This window comes from Schistocerca cancellata, chromosome 4, assembly GCF_023864275.1.
Source record: "Schistocerca cancellata isolate TAMUIC-IGC-003103 chromosome 4, iqSchCanc2.1, whole genome shotgun sequence".
Lineage (NCBI taxonomy): Eukaryota > Metazoa > Arthropoda > Insecta > Orthoptera > Acrididae > Schistocerca > Schistocerca cancellata.
The window spans coordinates 722,111,714-722,135,784 of record NC_064629.1 but is presented as its reverse complement, the minus strand read 5'-3'; the positions used below and the strand labels follow the sequence as shown (position 1 = coordinate 722,135,784).

Here is a 24,071-nt window from a genome sequence, read left to right as displayed (position 1 = left end):
AATTTTTTGTCATTTATGAATATCTACCAAATTTGAGATTTGTCATCTAAGAACTGCAGATACAGGAAATTAATTACGTGTTTGTTCAATGCATTCATGCACCAAAAGTGAGTGATTTAAAAACTCAAGAGAGACACACTTTGTCCAACTTCATCTTGTTGTACATACACCAACTGGATTGCTGCAAGTTATTTAACATCAAAATTTTAGTCGTTAGGTAAGATCAGGCGTTACAAAGGCGAAGGTGTTTTTATTCAGATGGGACGAACTAAGAAGTGTGCTATAATCTGATCGGCGGCTCTTGTAAGAGAGATGCTCCATAAATTCTGGAGCTCGCAATCATCAGATTACAGTGTGAGTTCTTATAAGTAATTGGATCATAAAGACAGTCACAGCAGAAGATAACAGGCGGTAGCCAGTTACGTTCTGTGTCCTGACCGCCTCGCCTCGGTTGACGAAAGATCTTAGAAAAATTCCGCTACCACACCGAAATTGGGAGGGTAGGGTGTGTGCGCTCTACAGACTTAATACTGAAATTCGACTTTTCACCCCTTTTAAAGTCGTGGACCAGTAATTTGTTTGAGAGAAGCGGCGGCTAAATTAGACCGTTAAGCATCCCATGGCAATCAATTTTCACACCTCAATAAAGTATGGTGACTTGTGATACTAGATTGTAGCATTACAGTTAGTGGAACTTAAAAATTTCGCGATACCATCTGCACCTTAAGGAGAGCTAATTCATGGAACTAACCATCTCAGACAATTATTTCTTCGTGTATATTTTAGTTCGGGCTCACTGATTCTTCTGGAGAAGAACATGGCATCAAACATATTAATCAAACAGTTATCTGAGATTCGAATCGTGGTTTGCAGTTCAGAGCAGTACAAAATTCAGATTAAAGCATAAATGCATTTTCTCAAAGAGTGATCTAAACTCTAAAGACATTCACAACCATTCCATGACAGCTGCATAAATAAACGCTAAAGCGACCAACTTGATTGGATCCGGACTAGGTAAGTAAATACGCCGCCTGATAAAATAAATGTGAAGCACCCCGAAAATATGGTCGGATGGTAACCTAAATTCGTACACAAACACACCATCGGCCAGTACGTAAATGATTAGAGATGCGATTCTCTCTGACAGGTAGAACGACAACAAAAGTTCATTACTGTTGTGCGGGTTTGTTGTTATTATCAGGCCTTATACGGTATATAAGGGACATGAGCATCGTCAGATCTTGAGTGATCAATGTGAAGGCTACGGACAAGCCGTGTATTCGTGTGAGACTGCGTTAACTGCACAGACTTTGAATGGAGCTTCATCGCGGGCCTCCATTTGACCGGCTTATCGAATCATGCAATATCCAGATTTGTGGAGTATTCGTATGTGACAGTGGCCCAATGTTGGGGTCGTGAACGCAGCCACACTCTTCGCCAAGGCTCCGGTCGGCCACATGTGATCACCACAAAGGAGGACAGCTGTATGCGCCAAGCACATCTTAACCCGTTCACATCTGCACTTTCCATCCGAGAGTAATTGATGGACTGCCTGCACCATTCTCTGCCAACCCGCACCATTGGTTGGAAAATGGAAATGAACGATTGGCGTCATTGGCCGGGAGGCCCTTGACGGTCAGGTCCGGCCGCCTTGGTGCAGGTCTTATTACATTCGATGCCACATTGGGCGACCTGCACGCCGGATGGGGATGAGATGATGATGATGATGATGATGATGATGATGATGATGATGAAGACAACACAACACCCAGTCCCTGAGAGGAAAAAATCCCCGACCCAGCCGGGAATGGAACCCGGACCCCTTAGGACGGTAGTCCGCCACGCACACCATTCAGATATCGGGGCGGACCACCAGTGGTTTGAGACTAGCTGCAACCAGACTCGGAAATTACTGTCCCAAGCGTAGCCTGAAGTTACCCACAACACAAACGACTGTGTCTGGTGCGATGCTGTGCCCGGGAAGCATAGATTGCTGATGAATAGTGTCGAATTGTTTACATTAGTGAATTTCATTTCTGCAGTACCTTGGATGACCATCGTTGACGAGTATGGCGGCGAGCTCGGAAGAGGTACCGTTCTTCCATGCTTTGGAGAGCCACAGCGCTGTTACTCCTCGCTTCATTGTGTGGGGAGGCATAGGGTATAATGTGTGTGTGTGAGTTCCTAAGGGACCAAACTGCTGAGGTCATCGGTCCCTAGACTTACGCACTACTTAAACTAACTTAACCTTTCTTATGCTAAGAGCAACACACACACCCATGCCCGAGGGAGGACTCGAACCTCCGGCGGGAGGGACCACCATAGGATATAACTTCAAGTCACGGCTGGTGGTGATTGAGGGAACTCTGAAGACACAAAGGTACGTCATGGATATCCTGAGTCCTCATGTGTTACCTTTCATGAGACAGTTTCGTGGAGCCTTTTTTCAACTGGATAATGTTCGTCCACACATGGCAATTGTATCTATGAACTGTCTGTGCTATTGAGGTACTCCCGTGTCGAGCAAGGTCTGTCCCCGAAAGACCAGTTCGGACGTCAGCTCCCTCCCAGTGCCAGTATCCTGGATACCGCAGACCTGTTAAGACAGTTGTGAACCAGCTTGCTTCAGGAGAGGATACAACAGCTTTACGACAGCCTTCCCAACCGAACCAGTGCATGCATCCAGTCCAGAAGAAAAGCAATGTCATACTCATAAATGAGCTAATACTGCCAAGTTCTTTGTAAATTTGTCACGTTTATACACTGAAGAGCCAAAGAAGCTGGTACACCTGCCTAATATCGTGTACGGCCCCGCAAGCACACAGATGTGCGCAACACGTACCATGGACTCCACTAGTGTCTGAAGTAGTGCTGGAGGGAACTGACATCATGATTCCTGCAGGGCTGTCCATGAATCCGTTACAGTACCAGGGGGTGGAGATCTCTTCTGAACAGCGCGTTGCAAGGCATCCCAGATGTCCTCAATATTGCTAATGTCTGTGGAGTTTGGTGGCAAGTGGAAGTGTTTAAACTCAGAAGAATGTTCCTGTAGCGATTCTGAACGTGTGTGGCGTCGATCTGCCCAACTGGAGCTGCCCAAGTCTATCGGAATGCACAATTGACATGAATGGATGCACGAGATCAGGCAGGATGCTTACGTACGTGTCACCTGTCAGAGTCGTATGTAGACGAACCAGGGTCTCATATCACTCCAACTGCACATCCCCCACACCATTTCAGAGCCTCCACCAGCTTGGACAGTCCCCTGCCGACATGCAGGGTCCATGGATTCATGAGGTTTCTCCATACCCTTACACTTCCATCCGCTCGGTACAATTTGAAACGAGACTCGTCCGTCCAGGCAACATGTTCCCAGTCATCAACAGTCCAATGTCGGTGTTGACAGGCCCAGGCGAAGCATAAAGCTTTGCGTCGTGCAGTCATCAAGGGTACACGAGTGGGCCTTCGGCTCCGTAAACCCACATCAATGATGTTTCACTGAATGGTTCGCATGCTGACACTTTTTGATGACCCAGCATTTAAATCTGCTCAGTTTGCATAAGGGATGCACTTCTGTCTCTTTGAACGATTCTCTTCAGTCACCGTTGGTCCCGTTCTTGAAGGATCGTTTTTCGGTCGGAGCGATGTCGAAGATTTGATATTTTACCGGATTCCTGATATTCACAATACACCCGTGAAACTATCGAACGGGAAAATCCCCACTTCGTCACTACCTCGAAGATGCTGCGTCCCATCGCTCGTGCGCCGACTATAACACCATGTTCAAGTTCACTTAAATCTTGATAACGTGCCATTCTAACAGCATTAACCGATCTCACAACTGCGCCAGACACTTGTCGTCTTATATAGGCGTTGCCGACTGCAGCGCCGTTTCCTGCCTGTTTTCATATCTCTGTATTTGAATACGCATGCCAATACCAGATTCTTTAGCGATTAAGTGTAAAATCATTGAAATATTATCACATTCCCCTTCAGTCCGTTAATGTCATAGATATTGCTTCTCCTCTTCTGGTGCTTCACTTTTTTTGTCAGATAGCGTACGTTACGCAACGTTTTAAACTTACCAACGATCTACTGCGTATAACCCTAGATGCACAGTGTTTCATAACAATAAAATGTAATGTATATTTTAAGGAATGAAAAATATCACTTTCCCACTGTTTCCCTGCAGTCGAATGCCTAGCACATCTTACCTAATACCACTTAGTGTAACGGAAGCGCTGACCTGGGAGGCCGAGTGGTTCTAGGCGCTACAGTCTGGAACCGCGCGACCGCTACGGTCGCAGGTTCGAATCCTGCCTCGGGCATGGATGCGTGTGATGTCCTTAGGTTAGTTAGGTTTAAGTAGTTCTAAGTTCTAGGGGACTGATGACCTCAGATGTTAAGTCCCAGGCGCTGCAGTCATGGACTGCACGGCTGATCCCGGAGGAGGTTCGAGTCCTCCCTCGGGCATGGATGTGTGTGTTTGGTCTTAGAATAAGCTAGGTTAAGTAGTGTGTAAGCTTAGGGACTGATGACCTTATCAGTTAAGTCCCATAAGATTTCACACACATTTGAACCTTTTTTTTTGTTAAGTCCCACAGTGCTCAGCGCTATTTGAACCATTTTTTGTAACGGAAGCAGGACACTATATTGCATGAAATCATTTGCATGTTTTGAAACTGCCGAAAGTGTATTTGGTTCAATGTTGCTCTATATTCGGATCAGAACACCCATTCATAGCGTTATTGGCAAAACAGAAGGAAACGTCGCTATAAGTTTACTACTTGCCTGTACTGTAAGCTGCCAATGTCAGTGAGAGGAAGCACCTCCGGTACGTTCAGCATCTGCGATGCGATGACGACAATGGGTCTCCCGCCTTTCTTATAGGCAGGCCTGTGTCTGTTCAGAATATATCACAGTTCTCGTTGCATTTAGAAGATTAATTAACATTTCGCTAACTGCACTAAAGGAAACAACTTTCCACGTAGCTTTCTTATTGTTCTCTTGCAATAAAAACCGTGTTAGCTGGAGCAGCGGTTCACTTAGTGGGCTCGTATTGGGGAGAATTTGAGTTCTCATCACTGTGTAGTCGTCCTGAATTACGTTTTCCTCGTCTATCCGCATCGCTAAAAATAAATACCAGTTTTGCTTACTTGACAACACCTCGGTTCTCTCTTGCATCATTCTCTGACTGTGCTAGACGTCCTCGATTTAGATAAGGCGTTAAGCTCGAATGGTTCAAATGGCTCTGAGCACTATGGGACTTAACATCTGAGGTCATCAGTCACCTAGAACTTAGAACTACTTAAACCTGACTAACCTAAGGACATCACACACATCCATGCCCGAGGCAGGATTCGAACCTGCGACCCTAGCGGTCGCACGGTTCCAGCCTGAAGCGCCTCGAACCGCTCGGCCACACCGGCCGGCTATTCTATGCAGTAAAAAATGGCATAGGTTTCTGTTACCCCCGGTAGTCTGTACTACTGGTCAATGTGCAGAATGTTTTACTATTTTTAACATAAAAACTTTAAGATAAACATATCCGTTTGTGAACTCTGTGACTGTACTGGAATATTCTGCCACCGTTCATTCCCTTTCTTTAATATGCTAGTTTTGAACACACTTGTATATCTTCAGATGGCTGAAATAGTCCTCTTCTTAAGGTACAAAGAAGCAAAGAAATGTTCTCCTATTTTTTATTATCTTGCTTGAACCTTCCAAGTACGAGTATATGATTTTAGCATGGCCATTCCTCTTGAAAAACTTACATTTTTTACGTATCATATGCTTTTAATTTTTTGTCTTTTAGATAACTTTATATAGCTTTGTCTTCAATACGATAAGTTTGCTCTACTTGCCTCTGTGGGAGAATGAATTTTTATGCGAATACATTAGTTTGAAAAGGTGTTCCGCTCTCATCCGTAGTCAAGTACACTCAGGATAAGTCCGATATGGACTCTCACAACTGAAACTAATGGTTTAGCTGAGGTTAAGATTCTCTTCGTGTGAAAATCATTTAAGCGTAGAACATACGCAGTGTAGTCGTCGAACACACAGGGGTGGACAAAAATTTGAAAACACCACAAACAGAACATATCACCGTGCCTAATACGGTGTAGGAAACCTGTTGGTATTCAAAATTGCTTCCAGTCTGCTTGGAATGGATAAATACAGGACCTGAAATATTTCAAAGGAATGTTGTGCCACACTTCCTGAAAATAGTGGGAAGTTCAGGTAACAATGATGGAGGTGGATAGCGATCATGGACCCTTCTCTCCTAAGTAGATCAGTAAGGCTCAATAATACCGAGAGCTGCTGACCTTGGGTGCCAGGGGAGTTGAGAAAATTCACCCTCGTGTTCACAAAACCAGTCCTGGGCGAAGTGAGCTATGTGAACAGTGGACCTCTCGTCTTGAAACACAGCACCATCGTTTTGGAACCAACAATGCACCATGGGCTGGACCTTATCAGCCAAAATGGTCGCATAATTCCTTGCAGTAATGCGACATTGCAGAGTAACCATGGGACCCACGGAATGTCACCATATGGCTGCCAAAATTGTCACCGAAGCCCCAGCCGTGTTTCACTCTTGCGACGTAATCTCGGACCGAAGGTGAAAACAGACTCATCCGGCCAAATGGCATTCTCCCATTGCCCCATGTCCCCGGTTTTATGGTTTCAGCACCACGTTTTCCTGTTAAGGGCATTTGCATCACGATGAGTGGGTTTGGAATTCCAGCTCGTCGTGCGTTTCGCAGCTTGTGGAGTCCTCTTTGTGTTGTTTTGGTGTTGACAAGGATCCCGTGTCTTTTACAGCTGTCGTCCTCTTATTTTTCGTGAGAGTGCTCTTCAGTGACAGTCAGTCATGATAACTCAACTTAGCGTATTAAATTTTTCTGCTTTCCCTCTATGCGGTATAAATTTACGATAGGATGTCTCTCCTAACACCAAACAATTTGGCTAGGCTACCTTGTTTATGGAAGCATCCACCATACGAGAACCAACAATTTGCCAACGTTCGGCTTCACTTAGCGCCGACATAATGCACTCCCAACTACACAGAACACTGTTCTGACCACGGCTGACCCTTGCAACGTAATGAGGACATTGCAGAGGCGCCGTTCGCAGTCAAATACAACAGCACAACCTACAGGCTTACTTAGCATCTGCATTTCTGTACAGGCATGGATTTCTCACGGTGTTTATATCTACATCTACATGGATACTATGCAAATAACATTTAAGTGAGTGGCAGAGGGTTCATCGAACCACCTTCACAATTCCCTATTACTCCAATCTCGTATAGCGCGCGAAAAGAAGGAACACCTGTACCTTTCCGTACGAGCTCTGGTTTCCCTTATTTTATCGTGGTCATCGTATCTCCCTATGTAGGTCGGTGTCAACAAAATATTTTCGCATTCGGGGGAGAAAGTTGGTGTTTGGAATTTCATGAGAAGATTCCGTCACAACGAAAAACGCCTTTCTTTTAATGATGTCCAACCCAAATCCTGTATCATTTCTGTGACACTCTCTCCCATATTTCGCGATAATACAAAACGTGCTGCCCTTCTTTAAACTTTTTCGATGTACTCCGTCAGTCCTATCTGGTAAGGATCCCACACCGAGCAGCAGTATTCTGAAAGAGGACGGACAAGCGTAGTGAAGGCAGTCTCCGTAGTAGATCTGTTACATTTTCTAAGTGTCCTGCCAATGAAACGCAGTCTTTGGTTAGCCTTCCCCACAACTTTTTCTATGTGTTCCTTTCAATTTAAGTTGTTCGTAATTGTAATACCTAGGTGTTTAGGTGAATTTACGGCTTTTAGATTACACTGATTTATCGTGTAACCGAAGTTTAACGATTTCCTTTTAGCACTCATGTGGATGACCTCACACTTTTCCTTATTTAGGGTCAACTGCCAATTTTCGCACCATTCAGATATCTTTTCTAAATCGTTTTGCAATTTGTTTTGATCTTCTGATTACTTTATTAGTCGATAAACGACATCGTAATCTGCAAACAACCTAAGACGGCTGCTCAGATTGTCTCCCAAATCGTTTATATACCGGGTGATCAAAAAGTCAGTATAAATTTGAAAATTTAATAAACCACGGAATAATGTAGATAGAGGGGTTAAAATTGACACACATGCCTGGTTTTATTAGAACCAAAAAAAACAATGTTCGCAAAATGTCCGACATATATCTTGCGCGTGTCGTTTGGTGATGATCGCGTGCTCAGCCGCCACTTTCGTCATGCTTGGCCTCCCAGGTCCCCAGTCCTCAGTCCGTGCGATTATTGGCTTTGGGGTTACCTAAAGTCGCAAGTGTATCGTGATCGACCGACATCTCTAGGGATGCTGAAAGACAACATCCGACGCCAATGCCTCACCATAACTCCGGACATTCTTTACAGTGCTGTACACAACATTATTCCTCGACTACAGCTGTTGTTGAGGAATTATGGTGGACATATTGAGCATTTCCTGTAAAGAACATCGTCTTTGCTTTGTCTTACTTTGTTATGCTAATTATTGCTATTCTGATCAGATGAAGAGCCATCTCTCGGACATTTTTTGAACTTTCGTATTTTTTGGTTCTAATAAAACCCCATGTCATTCCAAGCATGTGTGTCAATTTGTACCTCTCTATTTACATTATTCCGTGATTTATTCAGTTTTCAAATTTATACTGACTTTTTGATCACCCGGTAGATAAGGAACAGCAAAGGGCCTATAACACCACCTTGGGGAACACCAGAAATCACTTCTGTTTTACTCGATGACTTTCCGTCAATTACTACCAACTGTGACCTCTCTGACAGGAAATCACAAATCCAGTCACATAACTTCCATAAGCACGTCATTTCGCTACAAGCCGCTTGTGTTGGACAGTGTCAAAAGCCTTCCGGAAATATTTTTGACCAATCCCGTCTTATAGAAATTTTCTTCCAAGCAAGCCAGTCCATTGCGTATGAAGCTTTCCGTGCATCAGCGACCCCGGTCACATGAGGTGACGCATCATGCCAGTGTTCCCTCGAGGCATACAAATGCCGGCAACCGTAAGGCGCGCGATCTGACGCGCTCACTACTTTCAAGAGGGCTATTCTGCTAACAGCACCTTATGCAGCGGCTAAGTGAAGATTTAAAAAAATGCTATATACATTGTCAGTGGCCTTCCAGAAAGTATATGATACGTAAATTTCACTGTAGGAAATACTGCAACCAGCCAAAAGCTTTTTAGAAATGATTTTATTCTACCGTTACTAGTTTCGTACCTAGCCCATCGTCAGATGGTAACGATAATTTCTTGGTAACATTTACATTTTTGGCCTAAAATATTAGAAAGTTTTTGTGATTACATAGTTTACGAAAGTTTTTGTATTGTATATAAGCTCAACACATTGTACTTACTTTATGAAAGTTCTCCTTTACATACTACAATGCAGAGATTTGATTCTCTTTCTCGATCCGTGCTAATCCATGAGCTAAAGTAAATACAAGGTGATGGATATATTTTCTTAAATCGGCTTCAAATTTGATGTGCCAAAGAACATGATACCTAAAAATCATACAACTCGTTTAATTTGAAATGTTAGAAATAATACTCTACTGACATACAGAACTTTCATCACTGGACATTACCAACCGCTTTCAAACATAAATAATTAAATGTATAGCTTTTAAATTATCTATACTACAAAATAAGTATGTTTTCAGTAGCTCTAGAAGAGTGCCATATCTGTACACATATCACGTTCTTTGGTACATCAAGTCAGCAGCCGATGTAAACAAATGTATCCGCCAACTTGTATTTTGTTTAACTCGTGGATCAGCATGGAACGAAAAAGACAATCGAACCTCTCTCTTATAGAACGTAAAGGCGAGATTTTCATGAAGTAAGTGCAATGTACACCGAAGTACAAAAAACAACTGATATAGGCATGCGTATTCCAATACAAAGATATAAAAACAGGCAGAATACGGTGCTGCAGTCGGCAACGCCTATATAAGACAACAAGTGTCTGACGCAGTTGTTAGATCGGTTACTGTTGCTACAATAGTAGGTTATCAGGATTTAAGTGAGTCTGAATGTGGCGTGTTATAGTCGGCGCACGAGGGATGGGGCACAGCATCTCCGAGATAGCGATGAAGCGGGGATTTTCCCGTACGACCATTTCACGAGTGTACCGTGAATATCAGGAATCCGGTAAAACATCAAATCTCCGACATCACTGCGGCCGGAAAAAGATCCTGCAAGAACGGGACTAACAACGACTGAATATAATCCTTCAATTTGACAGATGTGCAACCCTTCCGTACACTACTGCAGATTTCAATACTGGGCCATCAACAAGTGTCAACGAAACACCATCGATATTTGCTTCCGCCACCGAAGGCCCACTCGTGTACCCTTGATAACTGCACGATACAAAGCTTTACGTCTCGCCTGGGCCCGTCAGCACCGACATTGGACTGTTGATGACAGGAAACATGTTGCCTGGTCGGACCAGTCTCGTTTCAAATTATATCGAGTGGATGGACGTGTACGGGTATGGAGACAAACTCATGAATCCATGGACCCTGTAGGTCAGTAGAGAACTGTTGAAGCTTGTGGAGGGTCTGTAATGGCGTGGGACGTGTGCAGTTGGAGTGATATGGGATCCCTGGTACCTCTAGATACGACTCTGACCGGTGGCACGTATGTAAGCATCCTGTCTGATCGCCTCCATCCATTCAAGTCCATAGCGCATACCAACGGACCTGGGCAATTCCAGCAGGACAATGTGACACCCCAAACGTCCAGAATTGTTACAGAGTGGCGTCATAACACTACCGAGTTTAAACGCTTCCACAGGCCACCAAACTCTCCATAAATGGCAATTTTTGAGCGTATCTGGGATGCCTTGCCACGTGCTGTTCAGAAGAGAACTCCACCTCCTCGTACTCTTACGGACTTATGGACAGCCCTGCAGGACCCATCGTGTCAGTTCCCTCCAGCACTACTTAAGACATCAGTCGAGTCCATGCCACTTCGTGTTGCTCGCGGGGGTCCTATACGATATTAGGCACGTGTACCAGTTTCTTTGGCTCTTCAGTGTATGAAGTTTGTATACAACGTAAAACCTTTTGAAAACTATTTAGTCACAAAAAGTTTGTTATATTTTGGGATAAAAATGTAAAATGGTTTCTAAACCATGTAATAAAAAAACTTAGTTATATTGTAGGACACAAATGTAAAACTTGCTAATAAATCAACGCTACCGTCTGACGATAGGCTGAGGCCCGAAACACGTCACGGTACAATAAAATCATTTCTAAAATACTTGTGGCTGGTTGCAGCTTGCCGACAGTGTATCACTGGCTAAAATGCATTTCGATAGTGTGAGATTTCATATCTTCTTCCGCAAATATCCTTGCCTGGGTTTTCACTCTTCTCGATTTCTGTCACTCGCTGAAGTCCGTTATCGTCACATTGTTTGTGAGCTCTCTCACCTACGTCGACCCTCTCCCAGATGCATCGTTCAACAGCTAACTAGGTTTGCACACCTCTTTAGATTCCCCCGTAAAACCTAGACTTCTCGCAGCGAAGTACCAGCCTCTCTCCACTCCCTAATGAACATGAGCGCTGTCGCGCCTGTGACAACATACCCTAATCAGCCAGAACATTATGACCACCGACCTGCTATCGATATAAACCCATGCAGGCAATAGCAGCACCACCTGGCGAGGAATAACTGCTATTTAGACACACGGACGTGCACCTAGTACCAATGTGTGTGCTGTCCGTGAGTAGAATGGGGAAGGTTCGTGATGAATCTTACAAGGGAACCTCCCCATCGCACCCCCCTCAGATTTAGTTATAAGTTGGCACAGTGGACAGGCCTTGAAAAACTGAACACAGATGAATCGAGAAAACAGGAAGAAGTTGTGTGGAACTACGAAAAAAAAAATAAGCAAAATATACAAACTGAGTAGTCCATGAGGAAGATAGGCAACATCAAGGATAAATTGAGCTAAGGAGCGCCGTGGTCCCGTGGTTAGCGTGAGCAGCTGCGGACCGAGAGGTCCCAGGTTCAAGTCTTCCCTCGAACGAAAAGTTTACTATTTTTATTTTCGCGAAGTTATGATCTGTCCGTTCGTTCATTGACGTCTCTGTTCACTGTAATAAGTTTAGTGTCTGTGTTTTGCGACCGCAGCGCAAAACCGTGCGATTAGTAGACGAAAGGACTTGCCTCTCCAATGGGAACCGATTCCTCCACAGGAAAACACATCTGATATATTCTTTACGACACTGGTGACGGCATGTGCGTCACATGACAGGAATATGTTGTCGACCCACCTAACTTGCACACTTGGCGAATGGGTAAAAAGATTCTTCTACCTTGCCCGATTTAGGTTTTCTTGTGGATGTGATAATCACGCCCAAAAAAGTGATGAAAACGTAAGTGTGTGTCACATAAACTGCAACAAATGAATACAACAGTTGCACAGTTTTCCCTGTGCTCTGTCAAAACATATGTTTTTAACGTTTTCAAATTTTTCGTGTGTAGACCGTCAAATCGTGCATATGTCCAAGCAAATCTGAACATGTACTGGAATTTTGGAGAGCGAAGTTGATTATGTGTGAGTACCTTAACATTGATAATTGTCTGAAAATAAAAAATTAAACTTTTCACCCGAGGGAAGACTTGAACCTCGGAGGACCTCTCATTCCGCAGCTGCTCACGCTAATCACGGGACCACGGCGCTCCTTAGCCCACAGTGTCCTTGATGTTGCCTATCTTATACATGGACTACTCAGTTTGTATATTTTGCTTATTTTTTTCATAGTTCCACACAACTTCTTCCATTTTTCTCGATTGATCTGTGTTCAGTTTTTCAAGGCCTATCCACTGTGCCAACTTATAACTAAATCTAAGGGGGGTGCGATGGGATGGATCCCTTGTTAGTTTGACCGAGGGCAGAATATGATGGCCCCGCGGCTCGGCACGAGCATTTCGGAAACTGCAGGACTTGTCGGGCGTTCGAACTGTGCTGTGGTGAGTGTCTTCGACACGAGGCGAAACCACGTCCAAATGTCGTGCGGTTGGACGACCACCTCTGATTACAGATGTCGTCATAGACAGGGCAGACTGGTAATAGAGGACAGGCAGCGAACTGTAGTGGAGCTAATATCACACATTGACGCCGGACATGGTACAATGTGTCTGAACACACAGTGCGCCGAAGACTCCTAACGATGGGCCTCAGTAGCCAACGACCAGTGCATATGCCAATGTTAACACCACCGGCAACTACGATTGAAATGGGCACGTGACCATCGGCACTGGTCGTTGGCGCAGTGACAGAGCATTGCTTCGTCTGATGAATCGCGATACCTTCTTCATCTCGCCTATGGCAGGGAGCGAATCCGTCGTTGGAAACAGCTCCTTGACACCTGCACTGCGAGACAGAGACAAGCTGGCGGCGGCTCCACTGTGCTGTGGGACAATGACGGCCAAGATGTAACGTACACTGGTTGCAGACCACGTACAGCCCATCATGGCGATCGTGTTTCCAGACGGCAGTGGCATTTTTCATCTAGATAATGCGCCATGTCACAAGGGCAGGAATGTGATCGAGTGGTTCGAGGAACACAATGGCGAGTTCCAATTGATGTGCTCGCCCCCCAACTCACCAGATCTAAACCAGATCGAACACATTTGGGGTGTTATTGAACGTGGCGTTACAGCTTATCACCGCCACTCCCGGGAATTTACGGGAATTAGGTGACTTTTGTGTGCAGATGTGGTGCCAATTTCCTCCAACGACCTACTAACAAGGGAACCTCCCCATCGCACCCCCCTCAGATTTAGTTATAAGTTGGCACAGTGGATAGGTCTTGAAAAACTGAACACAGATCAATCAAGAAAACAGGAAGAAGTTGTGTGGAACTACGAAAAAAATAAGCAAAATATACAAACTGAGTAGTGTATGCGCAAGATAGGCAACATCAAGGAGAGCGGGAGCTTAGGAGCGCCGTGGTCCCGTGGTTAGCGTTAGCAGCTGCAGAACGAGAGTTCCTTGGTTCAAGTCTTCCCTCGAGTGAAGAGTTTATTTTCTTTATTTTCGCAAAGTTATGATCTGTCCGTTCGTTCATTGACGTCTCTGTTCACTGTAATAAGTTTAGTGTCTGTGTTTTGCGACCGCACCGCAAAATCGTGCGATTGTTATTGAAGTCGCGAGCTATATTTGCTGGATTCATATTGCCCACGGAATACATCTCACGTATTTAATGCACTCTCGTCCAAAGTAGCGAACAGTCAACTGCCAGCCAGGGAGCCTCGTTAGCAGGAACACACTCTCTTCCGTGCGCGATAGTCGACTGACGTGTGTTTCGATGTTTGTATAGGTGTAGCGTCCCCATACTACGGCGCAGTTACCTCGCATCGGACGGACGGACGGACAGATAATAATTGCCTAAAAATAAAAAATTAAACTTTTCGGTCGAGGCAAGAGTTTTTTTTTATCTCCTTTTGTTCGCTTTTGGTCGTTGCTTCTGCTCGGGGCGGACGTCGTAAGACATCCGTTTAACTTCGTTGTTAATCGATTAACTCAGTTTTTTTATTGCAGAGGACAGCTATCCCTCTGACCGAACACGCTGAGCTACCGTGCCGGCTGTGTTGAACCAAGGACCTCTCGTTCTGCAGCTGCTCACGCTAACCACGGGACCGCGGCGCTCCTGAGCTCGCACTGTCCTTGATATTGCATATCTTGCGCATGGACTACTCAGTTGGTATATTTTGCTTATTTTTTTCATAGTTCCACACAACTTCTTCCTGTTTTCTCGATTGATCTGTGTTCAACTTTTCAAGGCCTATCCACTGTGCCAACTTATAACTAAATCTGACGGGGGTGCGATGGGGAGGTTCCCTTGTAAGGTCTCATTGCTTCCACGCCATTACGCGTCGCCGCTGTTACAAGTGCCGAAGATGGACATACCGCCTATGAGATAGGTGGTGATAATGTTCTGGCTGGTGAGTGTATGCCTATTTCTCTTGACCCGTACTGACTCGGCATTCCGCCTGTAGGTAACCTACATGACTTTAACTTGTTAACCTTAACGCACTTCTCCGTCCTGATGGGTCAGGGATTCTCAGTCCGGAACCGCGCGACTGCTACGGTCGCAGGTTCGAATCCTGCCTCGGGCATGGATGTGTGTGATGTCCTTAGGTTAGTTAGGTTTAAGTAGTTCTAAGTTCTAGGGGACTGATGACCACAGATGTTAAGTCCCATAGTGTTCAGAACCATTTGAACCTCCGTCCTGATCCATAGCCCTGTGTCGGAATCTATCTTCCCTGTCAGCTATAGTCTGTACTTCTCCCATCCGTTACGTAAATCGAGGCTCTGTTATCTGAATCTTTACCTGTAACTTCGTAAAATATTATCTCCATAAAAATCTTGACGAGCACTCCATTTGACACGGCCGCACAAATGTCACTTCAGACTCGTAATATCATCATAGTCATGTAATTCCTGTACACGGACTTCTCTATCCAAAGACCGCTGCTTTTTACGATGGCAGTGCCCTTATTATCAGACCGAGAGTGGTGGCGCAGCATGAAGACACTTGATTCGTTTCCGGGAGGAAGCCAGTTTAAATCTCCGTCTGGTCATCGACATTTCGCTTTTTCGCATTTTCCTTAAATAGCTGAAGGCGAATGTCTGAGTGGTTCCTTCTAAATGGCACGACTGATTTCCTTCCCTATACTTTAGCAAGACGAGTATGTGCTCCGTACCTAATGACCTCATTGTCGACGAGACGTTAACTCGTATCTTCGTATCTTTGATCATCAGCGTTCCGGAAGTGCACTTTTTTTTATTAACCACCCACATCGTTGTATGTAGTGCAGTTCAATCTTAATTTTAATGGATTTCATTATTTTAAATTTTGAAGAGCATGTATACAGAGAGCCGCTATTTTGTTGGTGACATTTCGCCACCATGTAAAGCATGAAATCCATACATGTTATAAAAATGTTTGTGTGTGTGTGTGTGTGTGTGTGTGTGTGTGTGTGTGTTCAACCAAACTTGGTACACAGATCAATTACTATCAGGTAACAAACAATAACTGGGCAGGGGGGGGCTGGGAATAAGTATCACCTACCTACCACCTATGACATCATAAACCGTATGATGGGTGAAAAACTGCCGCGTCATGAATGACATTTAAATGTTCTACTTCTATGCTACTAATTGTATTCGCAATAAATTTCGCAGGTAGTATCCACATGTGCTGCTAAATCGCCTACAAAAGTGTATATTGTTACCATGCATAGTTCAGAGATATGACGTCATAAACGGTGAGATGTGTAAAAAAACTACCACATTAAATTTATAACTTCTCCGCTTCTAACTCTAATCGCAACACATTTTGCTAAGAGTATCCGCCGGCCAGAGTGGCCGAGCGGTTCTAGGAGCTGCAGTCTGGAACCGCGCTACCACTACGGTCGCAGGTTCGAATCCTGTCTCGGGCATAGATGTGTGTGTTGTCCTTAGGTTAGTTAGGTTTAAGTAGTTCTGAGTTCTAGGGGACTGATGACCTCAGAAGTTAAGTCCCATAGTGCTCAGAGCCATTTGAGCCATTAAGAGTATCAAAATACGCTTCTGAATGCACCTACACAAATATGTCATTGTATGACATAGTCCAAAAGTTATGACGTCATAAATTGCGAGATTCGTAAAAAAATGCCATATCAACCATGACGTTTTAATACATTTATTCTTTACTAGGAAGACACTCCTGGAGTCAAGTCAACTTACGGTAACCCCTGACACCTAGTTACGCTTTTGACAGCTTTCAACTGCGAAGTGCAAACGGCTGTATGCGAACACAATAGCAGTCTACAGAGCAATGCAAGAGGCGTTGCCATAGAGACGTTTACAAAATCGCGTTGTAGACACGCGAAGTAGCTGCTCCCAGCGTACAGAAACTGCCCGGGATCATGTTTCTTAATTTGGATATTGTACTTATGCATTTGTACATTATGCGTACTTCTTCGTATTTCTGATTCAGAATTTCAAAGGTGTTTTCATGAACACGTGGAAATGAAGCTTTTTCGATACTTCACTACAAAAACAGTTCATTTTTTGTTTTAGTTTCTTATAGAAAATTGTCAGAATGAATACCCGGGCAATGCCGGGTTTGTCAGCTAGTAAACAACAAATGAAAACATTATGACAGAATTATCTAAACATTTTTGTTGTATATTTCAGAACCTGAAGAAGCTGAACATCTCCTACCTGCGGCACATGACGCCGAACATCCTGCTGGGACTCATGCCCTGCTTCAACTCCCTGGTTAGCCTCAATCTCAGCATGACCATGGCCACTGACCAGGTAAGACGCCTTCTTTCCTTCCTGCTTCCTTGTTGTTGTTACGATTTTTTCTGGCGATGTTCTGTTACGCAAGACTGCATTTACTTGTACTATGCGTTTTATGAAGCCACATACTCCAACACGTCCCCCGAAAGATATCTATTTTTTTTCCAAGAACATGTTACTTGCATAGAAACGTACAATTTGGTGCTGCCACAAGGATTCTGCATTAGCCTACTAGCCTTTGTACTTTCACCCACTTATCAGTGCGTTTCCCAACAGCAGATTAACGACTATACAGGCTGTTATCCTCGTGACAGAGATATGTTGCACGGTAGGACACAAATGAGAACATAAAGAGGGAAGGTTACTCTTTAACGTCTCTTCGACATCATCGTTGTTAGAGACAGGAAGCAAACTGACGTGACGAAATGTTGGAAAGTAATCCGATCGTGGCTTGTAGGAGGACGCATCTCTACATGCCCTTAAAATCCTTCATAGATATGGCGGGAAATTGAAACCAGTAAAGCGAGATGCTGATATTAATCATGCTTCTTAGAGGAGCAGTTTCCTTACCACTGCGTTATGTGACTCGATCAAACCAGAGGCGGCACCTAATAACACAGATGAGTGATAGAGTTTTATCTCTCGAATGTCCGCCCCAGTAGCTGAGTGGTCAGCGTGACGGATTGCCGTCCTCCGGGCCCGGGTTCGATTCCCGGCTGGGTCGGAGATTTTCTCCGCTCAGGGACTGGGTGTTGTGTTGTGTTCATCATCATTTCATCCCCATCCGGCGTGCAGGTCGCCCAATGTGGCGCCGAATGTAATAAGACCTGCGCCAAGGCGGCCGGACCTGCCCCGCGAGGGGCCTCCCGGCCAATGACGCCAAACGCTCATTTCCATTTCCATCTGTCGAATTTGGCTACCAGTAACAGGAGTTTCGGCATCTAGCTTTGATTACAGTGGATGGAATCGTAAATCTCTCCGGAGTTTCTTACTGAGTGACGCTTACGATGCTCCTGATAATTATCCGTCTGTCTACTTTCACCGAACAAGATGGAGCAGTAATTAAGATATTGGATCCGGATTTGAGAGGATGGTTCAAGTGGCTCTGAGCACTATGGGACTTAACATCTGAGGTCATCAGTCCCCTAGATTTAGAAACTACTTCAACCTAACTAACCTAAGGACATCACACACATCCATGCATGAGGTAGGATTCGAACTTGCGACCGTAGCAGCAGCGTGGTTCCGAACTGAAGCGACTAGAACCGCTCGGTCACAGCGGCCGACGGATTCGAGAGGAGCCGATACCAAATTCCGTCCATCAAGATTCAGGTTTCCCGTGGCTTCCTTCAGTCAAATGAAAAGAATACTGGAATTTATTCCTCGTCCCTATGTAGCTCATTCAGTGCTCCGTCTGTAATGATGTCGGCTCTGATGGAATGCTAAACTATAACTTCCGTTCTAAAAAAAGTAACTAACATTTCATTATAGATGTAATACAAGAAACTGAAATATGCAGTGAAATATTTATAAACACGATCAAAAAGTTTACATTTGAGGGCATTGCTGCAGCGTATACGCAACGTAGAGCTACTCTTATGGAGTATACAAGGACCGACACGTAGGATAGGGCTGAGTGTAGCATTCGTGTCTTTCCGGCGTGCGTGCGACAAATGAGGAAACGTGAAATATGACGACACTTTATTATCAAATGCGTCCGACAGGCCCAACGTGCTCTTGTTCTTTCCTTGGCTGCCGAAAGACGAACACCGGCAGATATCTATCGAAGAATGGAGAATGTGTACGGGACAGCCTTCCGGAGCGGGAAGGAGCGCCTTGTCCCCGGCACGAATCAGCCCGGCGGTCTTGTGTCGAGGTCCGATGAACCGGCCAGTCTGTGGATGGTTTTTAGGCGGTTTTCCATCTGCCTCGGCGAATGCGGGCTGGTTCCCCTTATTCCGCCTCAGCTACACTATTTCGGCGACTGCTGCGCATCAAATTCTCCACGTATGCGTATACCACCATTATTCTACAACGCAAACATAGGGGTTATACTCGTCTGGTATGAGACGTTCCCTGGGGGGTCCACTGGGGACCGAACCGCACAATAACCCTGGATTCGGTATTGGGTGGCGGAGTCTGCGGTAGTCGGCGTGGGGTTGTGGACCACTGCGGCTGCGGCGGAGACGGAGCCTCTCCGTCGTTGCTAGGTCTCCGGTTCACATACAACACATACAACATGTGACAGCCAGTCCGCCGAAAACCATCGTTGTGGAATGGGTGCTGCAGCTTCATGATAAAGCACGCCCCGTATCGCAAATGTAAGACAGAAGTTACGCCATCTCAAGTGGAATACACTCGAGCACCCGCCCTATAGTCATGATCTCACTACGTACGATTATTACGCTATAGGTCTCTTAAAAAAGTCCTTGAAGGGTCGATAGTTCCTGTCGAACGATGATGTGCAGCAGGCTATTACAGAGTTCTTCACGCAGCAGGTTAGGTTACTAGGTTACTGTTGTTTAACGTCCCGTCGACAACGAGGCCATTAGAGACGGAGCGCTAGCTCGGGTTAGGGAAGGATGGGGAAGGAAATTGGCCGTGCCCTTTGAAAGGAACCATCCCGGCATTTGCCTGAAACGATTTAGGGAAATCACGGAAAACCTAAATCAGGATGGCTGGAGACGGGATTGAACCGTCGTCCTCCCGAATGCGAGTCCACTGTGCTAACCACTGCGCCACCTCGCTCGGTACGCAGCAGGACACGACGGTTTACCTAACTGGTATCTTCAACCTGATGCGTTGGTTGGATGATTACCTCGATGCTAATGGCGATTTTTCCTAATCGGCATACCGATTCTGAACTGTACGGCCTTCGGGCAGAAAATTTTGTATCGTCCCTCATAATTACTATCCGTATGCCTGTCTAACACAATAATTGCTCTACTATAGGGGTAGCACAAAAATATGGAAAAACCGCGAGGAATTCGTGCTTGAACATAAATGCAGATGCTAACTAAGCCTGCAGGTCGCGATGTTGTATTTCGACACGAACGGCACCTGTGCAATGTGCTCAGTACGTTGAAAGGGTCAGTCGTGCTCAGGACAGTGTTCTGTGTGGTTGTGAGTGCTCTGTGTCGAGGCTAAGTGAAGTCGAACGTGAGAAAATTGCCGTTGCTCGTATGGTGGGTGCTTCCGTAAACAAGGGAGCCAAAGTGTTTGGTTTTACAAGGGACAGCCTAGCGTAGATTTATACCGCATAGAGGGAAAGCAGGAAAAACATCTCTACGTGATTATTCTGCTATTCACAATAAAGTGCCTGGCAGAGGGTTCAATGAACCACCTTCAAGCTGTCTCTCTACCGTTCCACTCTCGAACGGCACGCGGGAAAAACGATAACTTAAATTTTTCTGTGCAAGCCCTGATTTCTCTTATTTTATCGTGATTACCATTTCTCCCTATGTCGGTGGGTGCCAACAGAATGTTTTCGCAATCGGAGGAGAAAACTGGTGATTGAAATTTCATGAGAAGACCCCGTCTCAACGAAAAACGCCTTTCTTTTAATGATTGCCACTCCAATTCACGTATCATGTCTGTGGCACTATCTCTCCTACTTCGCGATAATACAAAACGAGCTGCCCTTCTTTGTACTCTTTCGATGTCAGATGTCAGTCCCGTCTGATGAGGATCCCACACCGCACAGCAATAATCCAGCATAGGGCGGACAAGCGTGGTGTAAGCAGTCTCTTTAGTAGACCTGTTGCACCATCTAAGTGTTCTGCCAGTGAATCGCAATCATTGGTTGGCTCTACCCACAACATTATCTATGTGATCGTTCCAATTTAGGGTATTTATTATTGTAATCCCTAAGTATTTAGTTGAATTTACAGCCTTCAGATTTCTGTGACTTTTCGCGTAATCGAAATTTTGCTGATTTCTTTTAGTACTCATGTGAATAACCTCACACTTTTCTTTATTCAGGTTCAATTGCCACTTTTCGCACCATACTGATATCTTATCTAAATCATTTTGAATTTGTTTTGGTCATCTGATGACTTTACAAGACCGTAAATGACAGCATCATCTGTAAACAATCTACGACGGTTACTGAGATTGTCTCCTATCTCGTTAATATAGATCAGGAACATTAGAGGGCCTATAACACTTCCTTGGGGAACGCCGGAAATTATTTCAGTATTACTCGATGACTTTCCGTCTATTACTACGAACTGTGACCTTCCTGACAGGAAATCACGAATCCAGTCGCGCAACTGAGGCGATATTCCACAGGCACGCAGTTTGATTAGAAGACGCTTGTGAGGAACGGTGTCGAAAGCCTTCTGGATATCTAAAAATATGGAATTAACGACTCAGACATCTGCCGGAGTGTTGTACCAACTTTCCAGTACCCATGGCATTGAAGGTAGCCGCCTCTGGATTCCGCCAATTCCCGACATTTATTTTATTTATTTGTTTATTTATTTACTTCTTTCTTTTACTCTGTTACCTAGATACAAGAATTGGCATGATTATAGCACATAATATTTTAACATAATATCAAATGTATTAGTATAACTAAGCATTGTGGTGCTTAAAGGAAAAGCTTACATAAAAAATCTAAATAAAAGAAAATATAATTTTAAAAATAGAACATAAATATGTCTACATACTTCATTTGGCTATGTGGCGCACAGATACATGCTCATCTGCAACCCAGAAGCAACCCTGAGCTTCTTCTTCTTAATACTGCCGGAAGTTTGTTGCAGATGGATGTTCTGCTGTTGGGCGTCTTGTTGTCATGATGTATGTGCTCTTCTTGCTTGTCTCTCAGCCATGAAGGGTTTCATCGAATAAGCTGATATATTAAATACATCTACATCTACATCTACATCTATACTCCGCGAGCCACCTTACGGTGTGTGGCGGAGGGTACTTATTGTACCACTATCTGATCCCCCCCTTCCCTGTTCCATTCACGAATTGTGCGTGGGAAGAACGACTGCTTGTAAGTCTCCGTTGTAAGATTGTAACTCTAATTTGCTATGCTGAATTCGATGCTAATTGACAATGAAAGTGGGTTAAAAGCCGTGATCTGTCTGGGGACATTAACCGTGGATTACTGGGCAACTGTTCCATCAGATATTTAGTCTAGGTTTACCAAGTAGACTAACATTAATGATAATCTTTTAATAGTCATACAAAACCGGTAAAATATATATATAAAAAGGAGAATTTAAATAAAAAGAAAGAAATCAGTTTATATTTGGAAATTTATTTTAAGATTGTTCATTGAAATTTCAGCATATTATACGTGAGTTATAACTGAGCTGGTGCCTTATTTACGATTGAAAAGAATGTGAGATTGTAATCTTACGGAACACATAAAATATGGAGCCAAGATTTGGAGAACTGCATACAACACTCCATTCATAAAATAACACACGAAGAACATTGAAACATAAGCAAGAAGAAATTAACCACAACCAACAGATTCAGTTTTTACCCAAAGAAATTACGTTCATACCACAATCCTGTCCGTCATGTAATTACCACACACTGATATACTAAATTCATATTAACTCTTTGTGAAGTCTTCGCAAAAAGAATAGCTGAGGGCTACTTTGATGATTACACCACATGCTCCACGTGGTCAACTTGGTTTACACAAAGCGTACAACTCCACAATAATTTTGATAATTAAAATACATTAGATCGAAAAGCAATTGACAAAAGAAAAACCTTGAACTGGTTACTAACGTCTTACTATTAACCTGATGGGTCAAACAGTTATATAAGCACGTGGTACTGGTCTCGCAAAGTACACCCCACGTGGGTTGAACATAAAGAAAAGCATAAAGAAAAGTTGCTATATTAAAAAAATATTCTCAAGACGAGACGTTATAATCTCACGCACATTCGGATTTAAGATTGATGAACTTAGTTAGAGTTACTGATCAACACGTGGTTCCACTTTACTCACAAAGTAGTAACAAAGCAACTACCGAAAAATAATCTGAACTTCACACGATAATTACACTGCGCTGCAATTTAAGATAACATCGGATATTTTAGACCTAAACCCGAAATAAAAGTGATTAAATTTTCAGTTAGGCCGAACTTAAGAAATCCATTGTCCTACGGACTTAACAGACACGCGCTTAGCCGGAGATCTTACCACTTCAGACGCTCGCCACGGCCACCCTGCAACTGCCCTACTGCCGAGCGTACTTCCTGAGGGTGGCTCACAAAGACCAGCGGAAGTGGCCAGAGGGGCAGCTTCCTATACCAACATGACAACGGACGGACAGGACCATACTAAGGATAGAATCCTCTTTGCTTTTAGGAAGCGTAGCTACCTGTTCCGACGTTGGTCCTACTGTTCTCTAGCAGACAGCCTTGTCTGCTACCCTCAGGCATGCAACTAGAAATACATATGCTCATTCATCCTCTCACACAAAAGGGAAGGGGGATGACAGTATCTTATCATATACAGTATATAAAAGAAAGCGGATGTAGGTTCCGTATGAGACTGTGTGACATGAATTACATATAAGAATTACATATAAACTGTGCTTTAAAGTGTAGTAGTGTGACAGATCGTTCTTGTTTATGTGTAAAAGTAACACGTTCCACTGCTCAGTCTCCTCCCAGATAGTCAGAAACGCCACAGTACATTTAGAAGAGGAATTTATTCCATAAATG

At 44.2% G+C, this 24,071-nt stretch overlaps 1 protein-coding gene across 2 annotated transcripts in view; it reads left to right on the top strand.

The window, feature by feature from the left end:
* LOC126183770 (uncharacterized) overlaps nt 1–24,071 on the top strand; it is a 675,939-nt gene that overhangs the window by 514,031 nt on the left and 137,837 nt on the right. For both annotated transcript variants that reach the window (XM_049926002.1, XM_049926003.1), the window contains exon 3: nt 17,262–17,384. In XM_049926002.1, coding sequence (XP_049781959.1) covers nt 17,262–17,384 — 123 coding nt within the window. The remainder of the gene's footprint in view (nt 1–17,261; nt 17,385–24,071) is intronic.